General features: G+C 36.9%; 1 protein-coding gene across 1 annotated transcript in view; it reads left to right on the forward strand.

Moving 5' to 3' along the window:
* Window positions 1-25,667, forward strand: part of LOC140452242 (probable protein kinase DDB_G0291842) — a 226,387-nt gene extending 200,720 nt beyond the window's left edge. Inside the window, exon 6 of the mRNA XM_072546379.1 lies at window positions 25,477-25,667. Within this exon, the coding sequence (XP_072402480.1) occupies window positions 25,477-25,647 (171 nt within the window). The 3' untranslated portion in view covers window positions 25,648-25,667. The remainder of the gene's footprint in view (window positions 1-25,476) is intronic.
* Window positions 25,668-25,888: the final 221 nt, after the last annotated feature.

Genomic DNA, 25,888 nt, shown 5'->3' on the forward strand with positions numbered 1-25,888 from the left:
TTTTAAATGTCAATTTAGACGATTCGCGATTTAGTAATTTGTCATGTAAATGTAAGTACTATTTGTATTGTTTAATTTATTTTTTAAGTTATAATAAATATATCCTTCGTTAGTTTCTTTCAATATAATAGCCAATATGTTTTTTGTGTTCTCGCTTATTTGAAACTACTGATAAACAATCAACTAGTTACAGTTTACGAAAAACGGTTCCGATAAAAATGTCAACGACCCACCTCTAGTTTCTTGGGATCGGAACCAGAGACATGTATATCTTAGATCGGAACTAATCGGATCTAATCGAAACTAATCGGGACTAATCGTCTTACTACTGGGCAATGGGCAGCAATAAGAAATATGGAGGGGAGACCAAGGGGAAATATGTATGTTATCTTTGTCTATTCGCTGAAAATATGATTTTATATCTGTGTTAGATATCCTGTTAAATTTTACCATACCGACCATAAACTTTTACCTATACTGTATATATATATATATATATATATATATATATATATATATATATATATATATATATTATATATATAATATATATATATATATATATATATATATATATATTATATATATATAATATATATATATATATATATATATATATATATATATATTGTTATGTTATTTATTTCAATGTCTATTTAATTTATAATGTCTTGTTCTAAAGGTTCTTATCTAAATTTATTAAAAAGCACAATAACTGATACTAATTTATTTATCACTAAATATACATAATTTATTAGTAGGCGAGCGTAACAACAATATCGCGAGCGCGAATCTTCTTTATTAACTGTTTTCAAAATAAAAGTTCCCTCATATTTATACGAAAACAGCTGCTCTAGAACTGCATGGATGTTGACCTCAATTGACCTGGTTTCGCCTCGAATGGACAGGCCTAATTCCGGAAGATTCGAATGGAACCAGTTTTTTATTACTTGGGGTTTATGGTCGAAAGGTCTCGTATAATCTAAAACATATTAGTGAATAAAAACATGTTTACAGGTTAAAACTATGACTCATATTTTTACGTAACATTGCCCCCCTCTCAAAAGATGGTTCCTCCTGGAACCTTGTCGGGACTAGAACTGGAACGGTATGCTGGTATCGGCAACTGGGCCCTCTTTTACAACTTCCAGTTGTATAAAAATGACAAGGGACGGTTTTCTCTCCGCACCAGTAACTATGCGGATTGCAACAGACTAACACCTGGACTTCGGTGTCTTTAAAGATCTCCTCCACCATATTTCGTATAACCCTCCAATCTAATTGGCGGCACTCCAACTTTGGCATGGCTAACTTTTGCACGTCGGACTCTAGTACGTGCTTTCTCAATTGAAGTAAGGCTTCCCATACATCTCGGTAGGTAGGTTGGTCACGGGCAGTGTCTTTTGTTACCAGGTAGAAAAGGTAACGTGATGCATCTTGGAGTTTCAAGGTTTTACCGGGAGCTGGCACTTGGCATTGAAGTTCTGCAACTCGACCAAACTTCCTTCGAAAGACGGATGCCAACCCTGGTGCGTCTTTGATACTGGCCGGGATGGTAAGGGCCAGCGAGTGGTCATCGGGGAGCGCGAGTAGATCTTGCTTTTCTTCAGTGGTAACACCATGTCTTGCTTTACCGGTACCTCCATAGGCACCCATGAATTCCTCAAACCTGAGGTCAGACACATCTTGGACTTGGTTTACTTCCACTTCTTCATCTACGTCGTGGTCACCTTCGAAAGATGCCAACCGGTTATGGTGTACTATCATCGGCTTTCCCCTCGGAATCTTGCTTATTCGGTAAATGACATCGTTGATCTTCTCCATGATGAGGTATGGACCTTCCCAAGACTGCTGCAATTTGGGAGAACAACCTTTTCGCTTCTTGGGATTATACAGCCATACTTTGTCGTTCTTCTTAAAGCAACCCTTTTCGGCTTGTGTATCGTACCGTTTCTTCATTCGGTCGCTAGCGATCTGAAGGTGGGAACGGACCAACTCATGTACATCGTCCATTCTTCTTCGTAATTCGATCACATAATCTTCACCTGCTACATCTTCTCCAGGTCGACACCCAAATTCTAGATCACAAGGTAGTCGCATTTCGCGTCCGAATAGGACTCTGGCTGGTGTCTGGCCCGTTGATTCGTTAACAGCAGATCTGTAGGCCATTGTGAAGAACGGAAGGTATTGGTCCCAGTCTCGCTGATGATCGGACACCATCTTTGTCAAATACTTGGCAACTGTCCTATTCATTCGTTCTACCATACCATCCGATTGCGGATGATACGCGGTAGTTCTTGTTTTCTTCATGCCTAGTCTATCACATATTCCTTGGAATAGATCACTTTCGAAGTTCCTGCCTTGGTCACTATGGATCTCCAAAGGCACTCCAAATCGGCTGATATATTCTTGGATCAACTTATCTGCAACGGTGGCGGCCTTCTGGTCGGGAAGTGCGTAAATCTCGACCCACTTAGTAAAGTAATCCATTACTACCAGCATGTACTTGCCTCCATTTTCACTTTCTGGAAATGGCCCAGCGATGTCCAAAGCTATTCTTTCAAACGGGCTTCCAACATTATATTGTCTCATAGGAGCTCTCCTTTTTCGGTAAGGCCCGTTACTCGTGGCACAAATAGTACATTTCTTACACCAGTCTTTTACATCGTCGGAACTGTTCATCCAATAAAACCGTTCCCGAATTCGCTGAAGGGTTTTCCTTACACCAAAATGCCCTCCCGATGGACTGTCGTGTAACTGACGAAGTACTTCGGCTATTCTGCTCTTTGGGATCACCAACTGTCTTCTCTTCTCCGAACCGTCATCATTTTCCAGGACTCGTTTGAGCAAGCCATCTTCGATGATAAATGAGTCCCACTGGACCCAATACGTCTTAACTACTGAGCATAGGTTTGATATTTCCTGCCAAGGTGGTCGACGGTTTTCCTCTTTCCATTTTCGGATTTTCTGTATAACTGGATCTCTCTCTTGTTCTTCCCTTATCTTAGTAGGCGTCCAGTCGTCGTTGACAATCGTCGTTCTTAGCACTGCTGCTTCCTTGGATTCCGTTTTGTTGCAGTGGGAACACTCTGCTGGGCATGGCCTTCTGGAAAGAGAATCAGCGTTTCTATGGCTAACTCCGGCCCGGTGCTCAATCTTAAAATCGTATTCTTGGAGTCGTTCGATCCACCTGGCTATCTGACCCTCTGGATTCTTAAACTGCATCAACCACTTAAGGGCGGCATGGTCGGTTCGGATTAGAAACTTTCTGCCATAGAGGTATTGATAGAAGTGCTCTACTGATTTCACTACTGCCAGAAGTTCTCTTCTCGTGACGCAATAATTCCGTTCAGGTTTTGAAAGAACTTTACTAAAATATCCGAGAACTCGTTCCTGTCCTCCTTGAATCTGAGACAGCACTCCTCCAATTCCCACATTACTTGCATCCGTATCTAAGATGAACTCTCCCTCTGGCAGTGGATACCCTAAAATTGGTGCTGTTATTAAATGCTTTTTCAACGTTTCAAAGGCATTTTGGCAGTCTATATCCCAGCGGTATTCTCTTGCTTCCTCTGTAAGTCGCGTTAATGGCTTAGCGATATCTGCAAACTTCTTAATAAACCTTCGGTAGTAAGTACATAGTCCAAGAAAACTTCTCACTTGGTGTTTGTCAGTTGGTTTTGGCCATTCCTTAATGGAATCGATTTTTCCCTTATCCACGGCCACTCCTTCTTTACTGACTATATGACCCAGATAATTGACTCTACCTTGAAATAGCTGGCACTTCTTGGGGTTTAGCATCAATTGGGCAGCTTTAAGTCGATTAAAAACGTTTTCTAAATTCCTCAAATGATCTTCGAATGTCTCCCCCAAGACGATTATGTCATCTAAATAAACCAGGCATGTTTTCCAAGATAACCCTCTCAACACATTTTCCATAAGCCTCTCAAATGTGGCAGGAGCATTACAGAGTCCAAATGGCATAACGTTGAATTGCCACAATCCAGATCCTGTGGTGAAGGCTGTCTTTTCTTTATCTACTGGGTCCATTTCTACCTGCCAGTATCCAGACTTCAAATCCAAAGTAGAAAACAATTTACTTTCAGCCAATGTGTCCAATGTGTCATCGATCCGAGGCAGAGGATAACTATCTTTCTTGGTAACGTTGTTCAGCAAACGGTAATCCACACAGAACCTCGTCGTTCCGTCTTTCTTCTTAACCAGGACCACCGGAGAGACCCATGGGCTCGTAGAAGGTTCTATCACCCCGTCTTTCTTCATTTCCTGAACAATCGTTTCAGCTTCCTCTCTTTTCGCCTGTGGTAATCGTCGCGCTGTTTGACGAATTGGCTTAGCATTACCAGTATCTATTTTATGCTTAACAACCGTAGTTCTTCCCGTCTTTCCTACTTTTGGTACGAAAATATCACGATACTGCCGAAGAAATTCCCTTAATTTCCTTTTCTCCATCTGATTTAGAGACTGTCCTGCAACTGCAACCATTTGGTCGAATTTGTCGTTGGAATTATCAGATGTTGTCGCCTGACGGATTATGGATGTCACAGGTACACAAGTTCCTACTTTTGTCTCTTTCTTTATGGTCACTGGGTAGTAGTTGACATTGATAAGTCTCACAGGAATTTCTTTAGCCGAAGTCACCAATTCCTTTCCAATTATGATTCCACGGCCAACCTCATCGTCGTGGTTCCAAGGCTCCATCATAACAGGTCTCCCTTCGTCTACAATTCCCTGTAGTCGCGCTACTATGATCGTTTCGCTTCTCGCAGGCACGACTGTATCTTCTGTAATGGCTGCTTGCACAGTGTTGTCATTATGTGGATGGAGAAATACCTCCTCGTTGCCAACTTTGATTACCTTATTCTTAAAATCCAATTGGAATCCATGCATATTCATTACGTCCATTCCTAATATAACATCCTCTTCGATGTCAGCAACTATAACAGTATGGACAAACTTTTCTGCCCCAATTCCCAATTGTACCTGGATTTCTCCATGAATGTTGGCATTTTCACCTGTAGCGGTCCGAAGTCGCAACCTCGTTGGTAACAGTTTCTTACGGCTGTTTATAACTGTCGGGCGTATAATGGTTCTGGTCGCTCCGGTATCCACCAACAACGTATGCTTTTTACCATTTATGTCTCCATCTACATATACACTATCTTCACGACATTTCAAAGAAGCTATTAGTATGAGAGGGTCTTTGAAAAAGTTCTGGGTCGAGGCTGCCCCCCTAAGGCTGACCCGTTCTAGTTTTCCTGATGGTGAGTTTCTTGATTTGCGTCGTACCTAGGGTGCTTACAGGAGCTTCGTACGTGTCCTATTTCGCCACAATTCCAGCATCTGATGGTCTTCGTTTTCTTGTATGCCATGCTTTTCATCATATTAACAAGCTGGTAAAGTTTATCTTCATCTCCTGCTTCTTTTACAGTTCTAACTTTACTGTACCCGCCAGAGGCCTGCGTAGCTGACTCGTATTCGAGGGCGGCGGATAAGACATCAACCAGCGTTTTGTGACGAGCTAATCGCAGTGTTCTCTGCATTTCATGATCACGAAGACCATCAATAAACGTCTGAACGGCCAATTTTTCCATCATGTCTTCGGGAGCTGTTGGATAAGCATATCGTACTAATCTGGCAATATCTACCTCATATTCTTGAAGAGCCTCATATTTCTTCTGTCTACGATTTTTAAGCTGCGACTGATATACATGCTCCAAATGTTCGTGGCCATATCGCATATTTAACCTCTTCTTCAGTTGTTCGAAATCATCGGTCTCCTCTACGGCTATGGTCTGAAGCACATCTAAGGCATCTCCTCGAAGAGCGATAGTCAGGTTTACAGCCTTTTCTTTTTCAGACCATCCATTCGCTCTTGCGGCTGATTCGAACTGTTTCATGTAGTTGTTCCATGATGATTTTCCGTCGAAAGTTGGGACTTTAACATGAATAGAACCTCCACTTCCTTCAAATTTCGGCCGTGTCTCCAACTTACATTTCGTCTCGTCTTCTTTTATCTCCACTGTAATCGGATTGTTACCTCTCTCTGCTGTCCCTGTTTCCTCCATCTTCCTTTCCATCTCTTTCCATATCTTTTCTTCGAAGGCCAACATATCGGCAGCAACTTGGTTTTTTAACGAAGAGACTCTATCGTCAAGAGCAGATATCTCTGAAGTGACTTTAGAGATGTTAGCAGAAACTTTGCTTTCCAGAGAAGAAATCTCGTTAGAAACTTTGCTTTCTAAAGAAGCGATGTCGCCGGATACTTTGTTCTCCAATGATGCGATGTCGCCGGAAACTTTGGCTACATCAGAAGAAACTTTCGAAATATCGTCAGAGACTTTGTTCTCCAATTTCGAAATCGACGAGATGACAGCATCTTCAAATATATAAGTCTCTGGATCTAGACCTTCTTCTAGCAAAGCGTTCTTTAGTCGTTGGACTAACTCAGCCTTTTTTCCGGTAGAAGCTAATTCTCTGTCTTCGAGATGTCTTCTTAAATTCGTCACTGTGAGCTCATAAATCGTAGCCATTTTCACAATTTATTTTACGTATTCCACTATTCCGACACCAATGTTATGTTATTTATTTCAATGTCTATTTAATTTATAATGTCTTGTTCTAAAGGTTCTTATCTAAATTTATTAAAAAGCACAATAACTGATACTAATTTATTTATCACTAAATATACATAATTTATTAGTAGGCGAGCGTAACAACAATATCGCGAGCGCGAATCTTCTTTATTAACTGTTTTCAAAATAAAAGTTCCCTCATATTTATACGAAAACAGCTGCTCTAGAACTGCATGGATGTTGACCTCAATTGACCTGGTTTCGCCTCGAATGGACAGGCCTAATTCCGGAAGATTCGAATGGAACCAGTTTTTTATTACTTGGGGTTTATGGTCGAAAGGTCTCGTATAATCTAAAACATATTAGTGAATAAAAACATGTTTACAGGTTAAAACTATGACTCATATTTTTACGTAACAATATATATATATATATATATATATATATATATATATATATATATATATATATATATATATTTTTAGTGGATTTTCTTGGGCTTAGGTTCATAACAAAAAATTTTTAATTTGATACTAAGACATTTTCATATATTTTTTCGACGTTTCGACAGGAAAGCCATACCTTTTTCAAGAAGTAATATTGACTAAAAAAACATTTTATGACATACATAATACGGTTTAAAAGTTAAACTTTTGACTTACCAAGCATGTAAAAATTCGGTACTAACAAGTCGACGTCACAATTAAAATAATATTAAAAACATAGGACATACCCACTAAGTCACTACATGTAAAATGTATTTTAAATCTAATGTGTTGTTTATTGATGTTAGTTTATCGTTTAAACAATCAGTTATTTTAACATCATAGGCGTTCTGAGATTGTCTTTTTATGTGTTTTTAAATTAAGTTAAAATATATTTTGTTCAAATTTTTGACATCTTTTTTATCATTTTTTTTTATTTTTATAGACTCTAGAAGCTCTCCCTTCTTCCTGTTGGGTTCACTTCCCAGGATCTTGGTTTTCTCAAAATCAAATTTATGTTTCTTTCGTTTTCATGTTTTGTGAGGGCGGTTGAGTTTTTTTGTCATATTTGTGGGAACGTATTCTTGAGTTAAGTAGCTGACTGGTTTGTCCAATATAAACTCCATCACAATATCTATATATATATATATATATATATATATATATATATATATATATATATATATATATATATTCGGTTGTTATATAGGGTAGTATATAGGGTTAATATAAAATCAGTAGCGTCTGATCCAGAGTGGACGGCTACGAACAGCGTCTGACCCAGAGTGGGCAGCTGAATATATACTCACCAACCCGTCTGACCAGCGTGATGTTTTATGGTTAACACCTCCCTTCTCAAATGGCGAATACAAACCCGAACGGAACTGGTCCCCAGGTAGGTGGTTCACATTGTGGCAAATCCTACACCTTATCTAATAAGGTCAGTCTCATCGGATCTGAGGGAGACAATAGTTCGTCAATACAGACAACAAAAATGTATATCTCAACTTTCAATGTAAGATCTTTGTCTAAAGACGAGAAACTCTATGAATTAGAGGAAGAAGTTAAACGCCTGCAATGAGACATAATCGGAATATCGGAGGTAAAAAGAAAAGGTGAAAACTGCATCTCGCTAAAGTCCGGAAACATATTGTATTTTAAAGGTAGAGAAAACGGAAGTTTAGATGTAGTTGGTTTTCTGATTTCGAAAAAATACGCTCATAAAATTGAGGAATACGTAGAAATAACAGAAAGAATCGCTTTATTAATCATAAATATCAGCGAAAAGGTCACTTTAAAAATAATTCAGATTTATGCGCCAACATCTACATACACACAGACGAAAAAATGGAAGAATTCTATGAACACCTCACAGAGTCCATGACGTATCGAAACACTACCTACACGATTATAATGGGCGATTTCAATATGAAAATGAGCAAAAAACTAGAAGAAAACGAAAACAGTATTGGAAAATTTGGACATGGAGTAAGAAATGAAAGAGGAGATCTATTGGTTAACTATCTAGAAAACAACAAATTATTTGCCATGAACTCTTTCTTCCAGAAAAAACCACATAGGAAATGGACGTGGATGTCGTTAGATGGGAAAACTAAAAATGAATTTGACTACATACTAACAACCAAAAAGAACATTTTCGAAGACGTCACAGTAATAAACTCAATCTCTACTGGTAGTGATCACAAATTAATACGGGCTAAAATAAGTATTAAACACAAAAAAGATCGAAGACAATATGTGCACTCTAAGAAAGTCCACCCAGAAAAATTAAAGGAGAATAAAGAACAATACCAAAACAAATTAAGAACAGCTAAAGAACTAAAGCTAACAGACCTAAATCTAGATCAACTAAACAAAGCCATCACTGAAGAACTTCTAAAGACTAGCTTAGAAATAGCACCAGCAAAATCAGACAAAAAATCAAAACTAAGTGCCATATCTTTAGACATGCTACAACAACGGAGAAGCCTACTACAAGAAAATAAAAGAAATACAACTAAATAAAAAACCCTTAATACAGAAATAAGAAGACATATAAAACAAGATCTCAAACGACATCAAGAAGAACGAATCGAGAAGATTATAGAAGAAAACAGAAACTTAAGATCTATCAAGTTCCACCTAGGAAGAAATAAAATCGTAGAGATGGAAAATAAACAAGGTGTAACAGAAAAAAGCAGAACCCAAATATCTAAGATAACAAAGGAATATTATAGTGACCTTCACAGATCTAAAAACAGTCCACCTGATACAACTCAACAAAACCTGAAAAAGAAAATAATGAATATAAATTCTAATTGAAATGTTAAAAGAAGGAGGGGAAAAGATAAAAGACTACCTAAAGATACTTTTCAATAAATGTTTGTTTGAAGAACAAATACCGCAAGAGTGGAACAAGCCAAATACAATTCTGATATATAAGAAAGGAAATAGATCAAAATTAGCTAACTATAGACCAATATCTCTCTTGTCACAAATCTATAAAAGATTCCACTTCGGTGCCTGAACGAGTAAACATCTTTTTTGTCGTTCTCGTAATTTACAGTATTTATAATAGTTTTTAAACTTGTTTTGCGATTTATACTTGTTCCAGACAATAACAAAGTGCAGTGTAACTATATACGTGTACTTTCGCGGGTGCATATAATCGCTAAACTTGTATAAGCAATATATCATTAAGTGCATTATAACCTTACAAGAAAATAACAACATTTTGGACATTACACTAGTTGCTCCATATCTAGGCAACTTCCATCACTATGGTGTATGATAAGTTGCCGCCTTCTGACACTCAACAATGAATACAAACAAATTGCAAGAAGCTGTCTTTGACTACGAGGATGCTTCAAATCCAACAATGTCAACAAACCAAATTGTAACCAACACAAACCCAACCACCAACAGTAACATATCTTACACGGCTGCAGTAAAATCAGCACCTAGACCAACGTTCCCAAAAAAGGATCAGACCGTGGTTCTTCATGCCGAGAATAGTTTAAAGCTGTACGATTATGTACATGCAATCGGAACTATCATTGGGGCCAAGAACATTTGCTTCGCGTCCAGGATATCGAATAATAGGGTATATATTTACTTATCTAATTCTGAACTTGTCGAAAAATTGATAAAGTCTCATCCATTCATTCAAATTAATACATTTTCACTAAATATTCGGAGACTTATATCTCCAACCAAAAGAATTGTTATTTCAAATATATCACCTTTTATTCCTCATGATCTAGCTGAAAATGCTATAAGAAGTCTTGGCTTACAACTAGCATCCCCCATATCGTTTCTCAAAGCAGGTATCCCTGGAGATGAATACAGTCATGTTTTAAGCTTCAGGCGCCAAGTTTATATATTTCCCCCTTCTGATAACTACGAACTACAAACATCAATAACTATTCCATATGATGGTCATGAACATAGAATTTTTCTTTCTACAGATAGAATGGAATGTTTTATCTGCAAGCAAACAGGACATATTGCAAATAACTGCATTAATCCCCCATCGGTCATTATTGCTATACAGTCAGAAACCCGAGCTCCCATTTCTAACAATGAACCTAGCACGAATATAAATGAAAGCGTCCAATCATCTCAAGACATTCCAGTAATAGGCCAAAAAAGACCTCCTTCGGAATCACTTAATGACGAATCTAGTCTTGCTACAACTCCGTTAGCTGAAACCTCTGCAATGCAACTGCCTTATATCCCTAATGAATTAACTAAAAGAAAATCCAAAAAGAAAAAGCGAAAACCGGATGATACCAGTATCTCTGATATTACTAAACTTGACATTACCGAATATTACAACAAAAATCCACAAAACAATATACTCTCCTTAAAAAATCTTTTTGCGTTTTTAGAAAATACTAAAGGCAGCAGTGACCCCTATCATGAGGCCCTAAAGTTTACAAACGACATCAATACACTCCTTACCAGTTTGATTTCTATCTACCCGCATCTTTCTCAAAGAACAATAAAAAACAGATTTACACGATTAATGAAAAAAATCAGACATCAATACAATGTTAAATCTGCAGAAAATAACGATATAATAACATTACCATCTCTTTCACAAACAGATCCCAGTGACGATGAATCTTACTCTGATACTTCCCTTGCCTCCCAAAACTCTTTAAAATAATCTTTATCTTTAATACAATGGAATTGTGATGGGTTTTACGCCCGTTTAGAACGCATCCAACAACTTATCCAAGAGACCGATCCAGATATTCTTTGTCTACAAGAAACAAGTTTAAAGGAAACCCAAAATCCGTACCTAAAAAATTACATAGGCTATCATCAGATTAGATCCACACCCCTACGTGCAAGTGGCGGACTATTTTTGTATCGTCAGATATATATTCCGAAAAATTTAACATCAGTTCTAATTTAGAGGTAGTAGCTGTTTCATTCTGGTGTCCTCATAAAATCACTATTTGCAATATATATTTACCACCTAATAAGGGGATTCATCCTCGTAGGAGATTTTAATGCTCACAGCACAATGTGGGGATCTAACAGCACATTCGGCAGAGGAAAAATTATAGAAAACATAATTAGCAATAAAGATATATTTGTACTCTACTAATACTGGTTGTAGCACCCACTTCAATATATCTTCAGTAACTTTCTCAAATATCGATCTCAGTCTTTGTGATCCAAAACTAGGTCCATCTCTAACATGGTGTCCACTAGATAGTCTGTTCGATAGTGATCATTTCCCTATATTAATCTCAGACAATAAACCCAAATCGTACAAACCAATAAGTAAATGGCGTATTGCACAAGCGGACTGGATGAATTTCAGTCAAAACGTCCGAGATCAAGTCGATTCAATTAAATATGAATATAACATTATTATTAAGGCTATATACTGGAACCAGAAAGCAGTAGTAAAGGTGAACGATATAGAAACAAATAATATACCGATTGCGAGAGAGGTTAGGCAAGGATGCGTCTTGTCTCCGACGCTTTTCAACGTGTACTCACAGGTTATATTCAGAAAAGCCTTATGGGAAAGAAAAGAGGGAATAAGAATTGGTGGAGAAATCATAAACACCATGAGATTTGCAGATGACACGGTAATTATGGCTGAGAGTATAGAAGAACTACAAACTTTACTAGATGCAATAAATAGTGAATGCATTCAAATGGGACTTGACATCAACACAGATAAGACCAAATTTATGATAGTATCAAGGAGTCCAATAAATAATGAACAACTAACTCTTCGTGGACAGCAAATAGAGAGTGACAAAATATAAATATCTGGGAGCTTACATCAACACAGAATTAGATCCAGACCAAGAGATCCGGGTACGAATAGAACTGGCAAGGGCAGCGTTCTTAAAATTCAAACAATTGTTCTGTGACAAAAATCTGAATACTGCGCTGAGACTGAGGTTTGTTGAATGTTACGTCTGGAATGTTACGTCCGCAACTATTGTACGGGGTAGAAACATGGACACTAAAAGCGCAAATAGTTAAAAAGATTGAAGCCTTTGAACTTTGGATATACCGGAGAATGTTGAGAATTCCATGGACTGCCAGGGTCACCAAAGAGGAAGTGCTGAGAAGGATGGGTCAAGACAAAAAATTGTTGAGAACGATAAAAGTACGCAAGACTGCATATCTTGTACACATACTAAGAAATAATAAATATAGTCTTCTGCAGGTCATCATGCAGGGTAGAGTCGATGGCAAAAAGGGAATAGGTAGAAAGAGGAAGTCATGGCTGCGAAATATTCGAGACTGGACAAACATGACTGTAGACGAATTATTCCACGTTGCAAAAGACAGAGAAGCTTTTAAAAATGAGTCGCCAACCTCCGTTAATGGGGACGGCATAGCAAGAAGAAGATAACATAGACCACTTAGTTGATCAGTTCACTAATTGCATAATTAACTCCGCTCAAAAATATATATAGGAAAATATTCTGTTAAACCTACACGAAAATCAGTTCCTTGGTGGAATAACTCCTGTGCTGTAGCAGTTCGTGTATGCAAGAAAGCTCTGAATAAATATAGACGAACAAAAACTCATGAAAATCTTATCAAGTTTAAATTAGCTAAAGCTAAATCAAAACGTATCATAAAGGAAAGCAAAAAGACTTCATGGAACCTTTATATCAATTCTATTTCTTCCGACACACCTCCAAGCCAAGTTTGGAACAAAATTAAACATATGAAAGGTCAAAGCACCGCCTACAAAATCCCCGCCTTAATTCATCACAACAAAATAGTGACTCAAAGTCAAAGTATTGCCAAGATCTTTGCGCATCACTTTCAATCCAAAACGCTAAACCAAAATAAGTCTCCTTTACACTCTTTTAACATCGCAAGTGGTAAAACTAACGATATTTCCAACCCAATAAACCTACTCTTTTCTAAACAAGAATTGACTCTAGCCCTATCTGGTCCCGACAAGAATTTCCTTCCAAATGGAGGGAATCCATTATATTTCCTATCAAAAAAAGTAGCTCTCTTCCCAACTCTCCAAACTCGTTTAGGCCAATCTCCCTAACATGTACCCTTTGTAAATTATTGGAAAAAATGATCAGCAAGCGATTAATCTGGTATCTAGAAAAAAACAATATCCTTAACCCTGCACAATCAGGTTTTAGACCTAATAGAAGCACCACTGATAATTTAGTGATTCTACAAACAGATATAGCAAATGCTATGGCCTCCAAGCAAGACGTAATTGCAGTAATTTTTGATATAGAAAGTGCTTTCGATACAACATGTAAGTCGGTTATCCTTAAAAAACTGGTAGAAAATAATCTTACGGGCAACATATTTTGCTTTATAAATAACTTTTTAAATAACAGAAATTTCAGAATCACAGTTAACGGAGTATTATCCGACAAATATTTCACTGAAAATGGTGTACCTCAAGGTTCTACTTTGAGTTCTACCCTCTTTCTGCTAGCCATCAATAATATTTGCTCTCATATAAAATCTCCTGTTAAATTTGCCCTATACGCAGACGACCTTATTGTATACTGCCAAGGAAAATCCACAGCTGCAACCTCATCTTTATTACAAAATTCTGTCGAGTCCCTTACTACATGGTCCGAGAAAACTGGCTTCAGGTTCTCTTCCAATAAATCCAAAATAATTAAATTCACCAGGAGATACAACAGCACAGAAATACCCAAAATAACACTAAACGGAGTAAGTTTAGAGTCAATTGATCATTACGAGTTTTTAGGACTAACTGTCGATAACAAACTCACCTGGCGACGTCATATCGATGAAATAAAAGGCATCTGTTTAAGCAGAATGAATTTGTTAAAGACATTGTCCCACCATCAATGGGGTGCCGATGAAAGTGTACTACTCAAAATATATCAAGCTATAATCCGATCCAAATTAGACTATGGTTGTATAGTTTACTTGTCTGCATCCAATAATTTATTACAATCTTTAAACTCTGTTCACAACACTGCTCTCCGAATTTGCTTAGGAGCTTTTCGATTCAGTCCCGCTGAAAGTCTCTATTGTGAATCTCATGAACTCCCCCTTTACCTCCGGAGGCAGCAACTATTCCTATCTTATGCTAGCAGAATTTCGTCGAATCCGACTAACCCTGTATTTAATCTTCTGACTTCGCCAAGACCTGGACTCGTAATCTCGCCCAGATGTATACTTTCAATCTCACAGATCCTACAACCCACCCTTGTGCCAAGACACAAAATTATCTCAAACAATTGCATCTATAAAATCAGAATCCCCACCATGGTCTAGAACACCTCCTTTTATAAACACTTCTCTCTGTAAATTTAATAAGCAACAAACAAATAATATCTTTTTTCGACAAGCTTTCAAAGATATTGTGAATACATCCCACTATGATAAGGTGCTTTATACCGATGCATCCCGAAACGCAGATGGAGTTGGCTGTTCTGTCACTACAGTTGATACAGTGCTGCGACAATACCGAATATCAAACAAATGTAGCGTATTTTCAGGAGAACTCTTTAGTATTTCAAAAGCTCTCGAGTTCCCTTTTGACAATCATCAAAGTGTAGCTCTGTGTACCGATTCCTTATCCGCAATTCATTCGTTAAAAAATATTTACAATCATCATTTAGTACAAAAAATATTTGAATCGATCCATCTCCTCACTTCCCGAGGGACTTCAATAACAATAATATGGGTGCCTTCTAATATCGGCATCCAAGGAAATGAGATGGCTGACAGCGCTGCAAAAGAAGCATCTACATCCAACTTACCTGTCTACAACATACAGCTCCAAGAAGATTTAAAATCAAAATTCAAAAGGAATATCCAAGATAAGTGGCAGAAACTATGGATCACCAAAAACACAAAGCTCAGAGAAATACAACCTAATGTTTACAGCTATTTATCCCTAGCATCTCTGAACAGAAAAGAAAAGATAGCAATACGAAGATTGAGAATAGGACACACACGTTTGACACACGGTCATCTTATGTCCTCTACAGACCAACAGTTATGCTCTCACTGCAACGATATTCCTATCACCGTCAAACACATCCTCACAGAATGTCAGCACTACCAGGCCACCCGCATTGCCAACAATATAACCCATAGTCTAGAAAAACTTCTAAACTGTTCAAGCCGACTCAAGAGCCTAATAGACTTTTTAAAGACTTCTCAATTGTTTAACAAAATATAATTTACATAATATTTTTATTCTTCACAATTGTAAATTTTGTATCATAACTTTGTAAGTACTATTGTAAACCTTTGCTCCCGTGTCACCGTGTCAATGACCTTTTTTTTTTTGGACTGAGGTGGAAAGGTTCTAAACCGACTAGGGAAGATGTCCCTAGTACTGTTGGATTCGATCCGGAAAGGATCACATGCTAGGACATAGCACAAAGTATGGATTATATGCGCCACATGCACCCCTGACCAGTCGCCTACCAACTAAAAACCACCCCTTCTTCGGACAAGGCACCCCCGGACGAGTTCAATCGGTGAACGAAACATTGAAATGCCTTGTGCAGTCTGAAAATTTGGGAGAAAATTGTAAAAGTATTCTTACCTAACAACGATAAGAACCACTTAAAATGATATGCAGAGACAGTATTGTGGGGAAACAAAATATGGGTTAATAAAAAGTGCAGGTGTGTTCAGCCTGACAAGGAAGGAATGTGAATTAAAAGAGGCATGAGGTCGTGAAAAAAACGTACGTAATATAATTACAGATCTGGCTGTAAAGGTGCCGTCTATTCCGTCGTGCAGCCGAGCTGTAAAGAACTCATGACAGCGTATTATGTAATTTGTTACCTCAACCACCTTGTTCCTGTCTCGCTCTTTCTAGCGTCTTCTTTTTCTTTATAATTTGCGTAATTATGTCGATAGCAACATCGTAGGATTCTTTGTTTTGCGTCGCTTTCTGTATCAGATTGTTGGGCGTTATCGCTCCTAGCCTTGATATTAGATTAATCCGTTCTCTTTGGAAAGCAGTGCAAGCAAAAATGCAGTGTTCTGCGTCGTCTATGACACCACAATCTATACACAAATCATTTATTGTCTTCTTCATTCTATACGTGTACGACCTAAAGGAGCCATGGCCGGTGAGAAATTGTGTAAAAAAATAATTTAACCTTCTGAACCTACATTTAGACTAAGTTACCACATCAGGGATTAACATTTTGGTCCATTGTGCCTTCTCCGTTTGTGCCTCCCATTCATTTCGCCATATTTGGAGCATATGTGATCTTACTTCGGATTTTATTTCCGGTAAATGACCGTTTTCTCTGTTATATAAAGTGTCTCTTTCTTTAGCTAGGAGGTGGATGGGGAGCGTACCTGTTATAACCTGTAGGGCAATCGTAGAAGTAGTCTGGTATGCGCTTGCTACCTTTAGTAGAGGCCTCCTTTGTGCCTTTGCAAGCAGTTCTTTATACTTAGCCATTCTCAAGGCTTCGTACCATACGGGAGCGCCATATAAGAGGATAGAATGCACAATCTGAAGGTACATTCTTCTTTTGAGGGCACTTGGACCGCCGATATTTGGCATAATTTTTATTAATGCCGCGGTTCTCTCTTCTGCTCTTTGAACTACTTTCATCAGGTGCTTTGTAAATCTTAGACCTGTGTCTAGTTGGATGCCCAGATATTTAGCACAGTACGTAGGCTCTATACTTGTACTACCTACTACGAAAGCCAGGTTTGGGCGGGCTCTAGGGCCTTTCAAGATCAGAGTTTCTGTTTTTTCTGTTGCCAACTCTAGATCTTGTTTCACCATCCATCTTTTGACTTTTCTACAGCTTCTGTTGACTAACATTTCTAACTCCAAGTTATTGTTACACTGAATGAGTAGAGCTAAATCGTCTGCGTATGCAATAGCTTTGGTCTCTGCTCCATAGTCGATTTCTAGGATTTCATTATATAAAATGTTCCAAAGCATTGGTCCTAGTACGGATCCTTGCGGTACACCTACTGATGTTTTCAGGTCTTTAGGTTTTGCCACTTGGACATACCTTTCATTGAGGTAGTCCTTAATTATATTGATCAAATATTCTGACACATTTGCTTTTTCCAGTGAGGTGATAATGTGACCCCAGTTGGCTGAGTTGAAAGCGTTTCTCACATCAAACATCACGAGGGCGGCCCATTTCTTCCTCGTCCTTTTTACAGTGTCAACTATTTCTTTTACCGCATCGATGGATGATCTAGATTTCCTGAATCCGTACTGTTTGTCAGATATACTTCCATTTATCTGTAATTCGTCTTCTAGGCGATTTTTAATAAGATTTTCATAAAATTTCCCCAGACTGTCTAGAAGGCAGATCGGCCTGTATGAGTTGGCAATCTCGGGATCCCTGCCCGGTTTAAGTATTAACGTCAGTCTTGCCTGTTTAATCATTATGGGAAACATTTGCTTCTGGAGGAGTTCATTGAAGATCCTCCGAACCATCTCAGGATTTTTCTCTATGATGATCTTTATCGCCTCAGGAGGCACACCATCAGGACCAGCTGCTTTTCCTAATTTAATACTTTTTGTCGCTATTGCTATTTCTTCAGCCGAAAAATCAACAGATCGAACGTTGACATTATTTTGAGTGAACTGCTGTGGGGGCTTAACAGGAAATAAGGTATTAGCTATTTCCTTCCGTTTTTTTGCACAAAGGCTGTATGGGGTCTCTGTTCTTAATGTTTTTGTGGCAATTCTATAGGCTTCGCCCCATACATCATCTTCTAGTGCTGTGCATAGGTTATGCCAGCAAGAGTGCTTCGCCCGTTTAATTTCTCTACCCAATTCTTTTTTAGCTCGCTTGTAATTTTCAGTGTGGTGTGGAGTCCTATACCTTTGTGCCGTACGCCTGAGTCTAAAACATTCGGCTCTCTTGCTTTGGATCTCATCATTCCACCAGTGTCAATGACCTAAGATATTGAGACACGTTAATTTGAAAAAAAAATCTATAAAACTTTCACTAAGGTGATCACAACTAGACTAGACAACAATTTGATGCATACCAACCAGTTGAACAGGCAGGATTTAGAAAGCGGTAAGTACAGCACAACCGACCACCTTCACACCCTTAAAATATTGATAGAAAAGACCAATGAATACAACCTTCCAATATACCTAGCGTTTGTTGACTATGAAAAAGCGTTTGACAGCATAGAACTATGAGCAGTGGAAGAAGCGCTAGTTAATTGCCGAATAGATTCACGGTACAGAATGTTAATCCACAATATATATCAAAACGCCACTATGAGAATTCAGCTAGACAGATTTGCAAACTCCATTAATTATAATTTGTAGAGGTGTCAGACAAGGGGATACAATCTCACCCAAACTATTTACTCTCGCATTGGAAGACATTTTTAAATCTATAGACTGGGACAATAACGGGATTTGTATAAACGGGAAATATTTAAATCATCTAAGATTCGCCGATGATGTACTCCTGATAGCAACAACTATGGAACAACAAACAATAATGATTTCAGACCTAGAAAAAACATCTCTTGAGAAAGGACTAAAAATGAATCTAAAGAAAACTAAAATAATGACTAATACAGAAGACAGATCAGTAATTACCATAGGTGTAACAAACGTAGAACACATCCAAGAATATATTTACTTAGGACAAGCTATCAGAGCAGACAAAAGTAACCAGACTAAAGAAATAACCAGAAGAATAAGAATGGAGTGGGCTGCATTCTGCATTCGGAAAACTCTCATATACTATCAAAAACCAAAAAATACCTTTAAAATTAAGAACGCAGGTATTTAATGCATGCGTCCTACCTGTTCTGACATATGGTGCCCAGACGTGGACGTGTACCAAGAGCAACTTAGATAGAATAAAGAAAACTCAAAGAGCTATGGAAAGACAAATGTTGGGAATATCGTTGAGAGATAAAAAGAGGAACGAGTGGATAAGATGCAAAACCGAAACAACAGACGCTGTCGAACATGCATTGAAATTAAAATGGAAATGGGCTGGGCATAACGAAAGATATCAGGATGGAAGATGGAATAAAGAAATTGGCCGCTGGAGATCATATACTGCAAAAAGGTCAAGAGGTCGACCGCAAATGAGATGTAAAGATGACATTGAGCAAAGCGCAAGTCCAATGTGGAAAAGACAAACAGAAGACAGAGACAAATGGAGACAAATGGGAGAGGCCTATATTCAACACATGAATAAATTTTGGGCTATAGATATATATATATATATATATATATATATATATATATATATATATATATATATATATATATATTAAACACAGAGCTAAGGTTAATACTATTATAAAAATTAATATTAAACTCACCAGTCTTCTGGGTTAAACCGCGTTGATTCCCATTGCGCCGAGCTTTCGACATCCTCTCTGATGTCTTCTTCAAGGCTTCCGAGATCTTAGTTTCCCGAGCCCCCATACGCTACTACACTGATCACTATTCACTTCACTACTACTGTGATAGATGCCGGAAGTCAAACTTCCTTCATAACCCAAGATCTATCTAGTAAATTAAATATTGAAATTTCTCGCAATAATTTACGGATTCATAGAGTTTTGTAAGACACTTATACTTCGCATTCAAAAGTGAAGACTATGCTCTATACGCCCAGTTACAAATGTAACTTCAATTTGAATTGTGCAGTCGTCCCAAGAATAGATTTTCCGCTCCCACAATTCAATATCAATCCCAATGTACTTAACATCCCCAACAATCTCAATCTAGCTGAGAAAGATTTTTATTAAAAATCAAACATCGAAATCTTAATAGGAGTTGATAATTATTATGAATTTCTTTAAACAGGTCTTATAAAATTAGACCACAATCTCCCCACTCTCTTTAATACACTCTTTGAATGGGTAAAGTTGAGCCGCTAAAAAGATGGAATGATCATGTGAATGGCACGCACTCTTAAATATTCCTCTTCCTATGTTATCACTTTTCCCACGTTTACACCGCTCAACAAAAACGAACTAACAATGTCGCTATAATATATTTATACCGTTTTTTAGAGGTTATTGATTTACATTAATTTTAAACATTTTCACAAAATTCACCAGCCGGCGAAAGTGAAACATAAATCATGATACATAAAACATTTAAGTTATAGTATCATAACACAAATAATGACGGTGTAAACAGTTTCCCATAAGGTCTAGTTTCGAGCGCCTGTCGATGCTTGCATTGAGTGATCATGCGACCTTGGATTCCATGTTTTCAGCGGCCAGGGTATAGTATAGTAGCAGGTAAAGTTGCAACAAATATCCACTCCAAAAAAAAAACAGTTTGCTATTTTGCCCACTCTACAAAATATAATTCTAATTCTCACTATCTACCTTATACTCGATCATCACATCGTTCCAATTTTAGTAAACCAGTTCCCGTCGTTAAAACTCAACAGAGGTCTTATAACAAATTAACAAATAATATGATTATGTCTCGAAAAAGTAGTTATAGTCTATTGACCTCCACTCCACGCTCTGAACTTGAACTTGAATATATTCATTTCACTTTTTAACTGGTTTCCTACTGACCCATATAAAAACAACCCATCAACAAATCTCAAAAATAAAATATTACATTTCGCTCTTTTTTATGCACCTATTGCAGCTACAATACAGGACCGGAATTTGAATTTATTTTAAAAATATTTTTCTTTCTAAGTAAAATAAATTTAATCGCTTATTTATGGCCTTATGGCTAATAAAATTCTAGATTTTCATATGTGATGAAACGTCTACCAATTTTGCTCAAGAGGACTTGAAACTCATAATTTGGTAGGCTCTGATGGTCTGAGGGTACAACTCATAACATAAATTGGTACCCCTATCTAGTTTAGTGAGTTATAGCTTCTAAAAGAAAGATATCATCTTCACTCACAACTTCAAGAGTTGTTATAACATTGATCAGAAATGGGAAAATATAATAGTAGCAATAATTAAAACAGCAAATGAAAACTTAAAACCAAAGAAAAGAAAACAAATACTGGACGACTGAAGAATTACTACTATTAATGAATGAAAGAAAATCATTCAAAACAAAAAATCCAATTAAATATAATGAAACTGATCGATTAACTAAAAAGAGAATATAAGAAGCTAAGGAGAGAATATTACATTAGCAGTACCAATAACTAGAAGAATTTGAGAAAAAATATGACTTTTTTAACATGCATAAAAGAATTAGAGAATTAACAGGAATGAGAAAAACACTTCAAACTAGGCAACTAAGAGATGAAAGTGGTGCGCTTATAACAGATATAAACAAAAAAATGCAGAGATGGACACAATATATAGCACAACTTTTTGAAGACAAAGAGAGAGCAGAAGCACCAAAAGAATTTAAGGATGATACTGGGCCTGCCATTATACGAGAAGAAATTGAATATGCAATGAAACAAGCTAAATGTGGTAAATCTCCCGGGCCTGGTGACGTTTCTATCGAATTACTCAAAATTGTGAATACTGAATCTATTGATCTTCTTTTGGATCTATTCAATAAGATATATAGAACAGGTATAATACCTAAAGAATGGCTCCAATCAACACTGCTACCCAACAAAGCCAATGCAAAGGAGTGCAATGAACATCGCAACATAGCCTTAATGAGTCATGTCTTGAAATTGTTTTTAAAAGTAATTCACAAAAGAATACATAAGAAATTAAATGAAGGCATAAGTAATACACAAATGGGATTTAGGAAAGGACTGGGAACACGAGATTTAGGAAAGGACTCGCAGAGATGCTTAGATATAAATCAGGAAGTATATGCCTGTTTCATTGATTTTGAGAAGGCATTTGACAGAGTGCAGCATAATCGGCTTAAAGAAATTTTATTAAATAAAAACATAGACAGTAGAGACATTAGAATCATATATAACCTCTATTGGAACCAAATAGCAAAAGTAAAAGTTGAAAATGAACAAACCGAGGATTTCCAGATTCGCCGTGGGGTCCGCCAAGGGTGTATTTTATCACCCTTGTTATTCAATTTATACAGTGAAGCCATCTCAGAATTAGCGCTTGCCGAAGTCAGTGAGGGCCTTATAATAAATGGTGATCCACTTAATAACATAAGATATGCTGACGACACCGTCCTTATGACAGGAACACTAGAAGTGCATGACATCAAAGTGAAGCTCAAAAAAGTCCAAGAAAGCCCCAAAAAACCAAAATTAAATATCTCAATATCCAACAAAACGTTAATAGAAAAGGATTTAAACAATGAGCTAAAGGAACCAATCAATGAAAACAACACAGAAATATGGAACACATTTAAAGATCTTACCTTGAAAGTAATAGAAAAATATTCAACAACGTTACACAGACACAAAAAACAACAATGGATAACTGATGAAATTCTGGAATTAATGGAGCAAAGAAGGAAACTGAAAGGTAACAAGACAGAATATAAGGAAAAACAGAAACTAATTAAACAAAAAATAAAGGTGGCTAAAGAAAAATGGATGGAGGATAAATGCAAGGAAGTAGAAAAGTTGAATGAAAAACATGATACGTTTAATATGTTTAAAACAGTCAAAGAAGTAACGTAGTAAGTAAGTTAGACGAACATGAAATTCGAACAACCTGGTGTAATTATATAAGTGAACTGTATAATGATGATACACCCGAAGAACTGGAGACTTTAGTTGAAGGTGAAGGACGAGAAATACTAAAATCAGAAATACTGCATGCTATAAAGTTAGCAAAGAACAAGAAAGCCGTTGGCCTTGATAACATACCGACAGAGGTGTTAAAGCTTATAAATGAGGAAAACATTGGAATACTGGTCAAGCTTTTCAATGATGTTTATTCGACTGGTGATATCCCTGAAGATTGTTTAAAGTCCGAATTCATAATACTACTAAAAAAACAACGTCCGAAAAACTGTAGCCATTATAGAATGATAAGCCTTATGAGCCACACTTTAAAAATATTTCTACGCATCATCCACAGTAGAATCAGAGATAAATGTGAAGAAGATTGGCTTCATTTGGCTTCAGAAATGGACTGGGAACTCGGGACGCCCTCTTTACACTAAATGTATTACTGCAGAAATGTCGAGATCAAAGAAAAGACGTCTTTGCTGTATTTATTGACTATGAAAAGGCCTTTGATCCAGTACAGCATTACAAATTAATTACAGTATTAAAAGATAAAGGAGTTGATAGTCAAGACATACGCTTCATAGAAAAGTTATACTGGCTTCAAACAGCGACAGCTCGCATAAACGGAAAATCAACAGAAATATGTAAAATACAAAGAGGTGTCAGACAGGGTTGTATACTATCCCCACTGCTATTTAATTTACATTCAGATAGAATATTTAAAGAAGCGCTGAATAACTTGGAATGGGGCGTGAAAGTTAATGGAATCCTGATAAATACAATCAGATATGCAGACGATACAGTTATTTTAAATGATGACATGAATGTATTACAATGCCTTTTAAATGCCATTGATACAGTGGGAAGAGAGTTTGGCCTAAACATAAACTGTTCAAAAACAAAACACATGGTGTTTAGCCGTTTAGCACATCAAGATGCACGATTATATGTTGATGGAGATATAATTCAAAGAGTGTCCAGTTTTAATTATCTTGGTTGTCATAGTACTAAACAACTAGATCCAGATCAAGAGATAAAACGTAGAATCGAGATAGCCGGCACGCCATTTTTAAAAATGAAGTCATTCTTCTGTAATGATAACTTGCAACTTCAACTTCGAAAGCGCATGGTTAAATGCTACATTTGGTCAGTCCTCTTATACGGTGTCGAAGCATGGACATTAAAAATATCCACTATTAATCGTCTGGAGGCCTTTGAAATGTGGCTGTACAGACGTATACTAAAAATTCCATGGACGGCTATGCTGACAAATGTGGCAGTCCTTGAGAGAGCAAATGCTGCTCGCGAGCTGCTTGATAACATCAAATGTAGAAAGATGGCCTATTTTGGACACGTAGTAAGGGGAGACCGATATAATATTCTTCAACTTATTATGATGGGTAAAATCGAAGAACGCAGAGGAATTGGTAGAAAGCAGGCCTCGTGGTTGAAGATTATCAGGGAGTGGACAGGAATGAGGAAAGCTGAGTAACTCTTTAGAATAGCTCAAGACAGAGACAGTTTCGCCATGTTAATCGCCAACGTCAAGGGGACTTGATAGGGCACGTTAAGAAGAAGCCGATGCAATATTAATTTAATTAAGTCCTAGACTCCTAAATTATCTTTAATTGCCTTAAATTATTTTTCTCAGGCACCTACAAGCTGTCTTAAAATACGTTAATATGCTAATTTGTTGATAATAGGGCATTAGCTTTAGATATTTAACAAATTAGTAAACATTAAGATTTTGAATTAACCAGAGGTTTACCTATGTTTATTACGTATATTAAATTTATAATTTTATATTGAATGTATAATCACAATTTTAATTTCCTTTAATTAAATAACTCAAATTATATTTTTTAGCAATTAAATTGTTGGGTACGTTATTTTTAACCCACTGCGCCTGGGCTGTGATACGGAACCATAAATGTGTCGGACTTTTTCAGTTTTTGCTTTTCCAGTGCATCGTTGCCAGTTACATGTACGCAACTATTTACAACATCATAGCTCTTTAAAAAATCCATTACCGTTATAATATTAACGAAAAACTTAAATATCTGGCTATTGGGATGTCCTGAACGCTGTTAAATTTTGCTTATTATCCTGTACTATAATCTGTTATCTTTTATTAGATTTTGTCATTACTGTTTTATTAATATCATCACTACTTAAAAATTCTACAATTTTTTAAGTAACAGCTATTTGTAGTATTACTCCATAAGCATTTATATAATAACAAATTATCTAAATTTTTTTCAATACCTGAATTTATATTTATTTTTTTAGGCAGATCAAATAGACGATATAGATAACTTGCTCCCTATGGCCACAGACGAGAGGACGCCGTCAGAAGATGTTATGATGGATCCCACAGTACCATCAACTAGTGGTGTCACCACTAGAGGAGCTAAGAAGAAAGATAACCTGAATAGATCATCTCCTTCTAAAAAGAAATAAGATCAATTTTATTCAGCAGAATAATTGTAAGTTATTATTTATTCTAATATTTTTCATAAGAAGTTCTACAAGGACTAAAACCCACAACGCAACCAAATTGTTCTCAAATTGTTTCAATCTTCTACAGGGTTTTTCAAAAAAAAATCTTGCTCAAGGGTAAATTACTTTTAACAATATCGCAAATTATTATTTCAAAAAGTTTATCTGATTTTTTTGTATCAAAACACTCCTCTTAATACTG

The sequence above is a fragment of the Diabrotica undecimpunctata genome, chromosome 10 (genome assembly GCF_040954645.1).
Source record: "Diabrotica undecimpunctata isolate CICGRU chromosome 10, icDiaUnde3, whole genome shotgun sequence".
Classification (NCBI taxonomy): domain Eukaryota; kingdom Metazoa; phylum Arthropoda; class Insecta; order Coleoptera; family Chrysomelidae; genus Diabrotica; species Diabrotica undecimpunctata.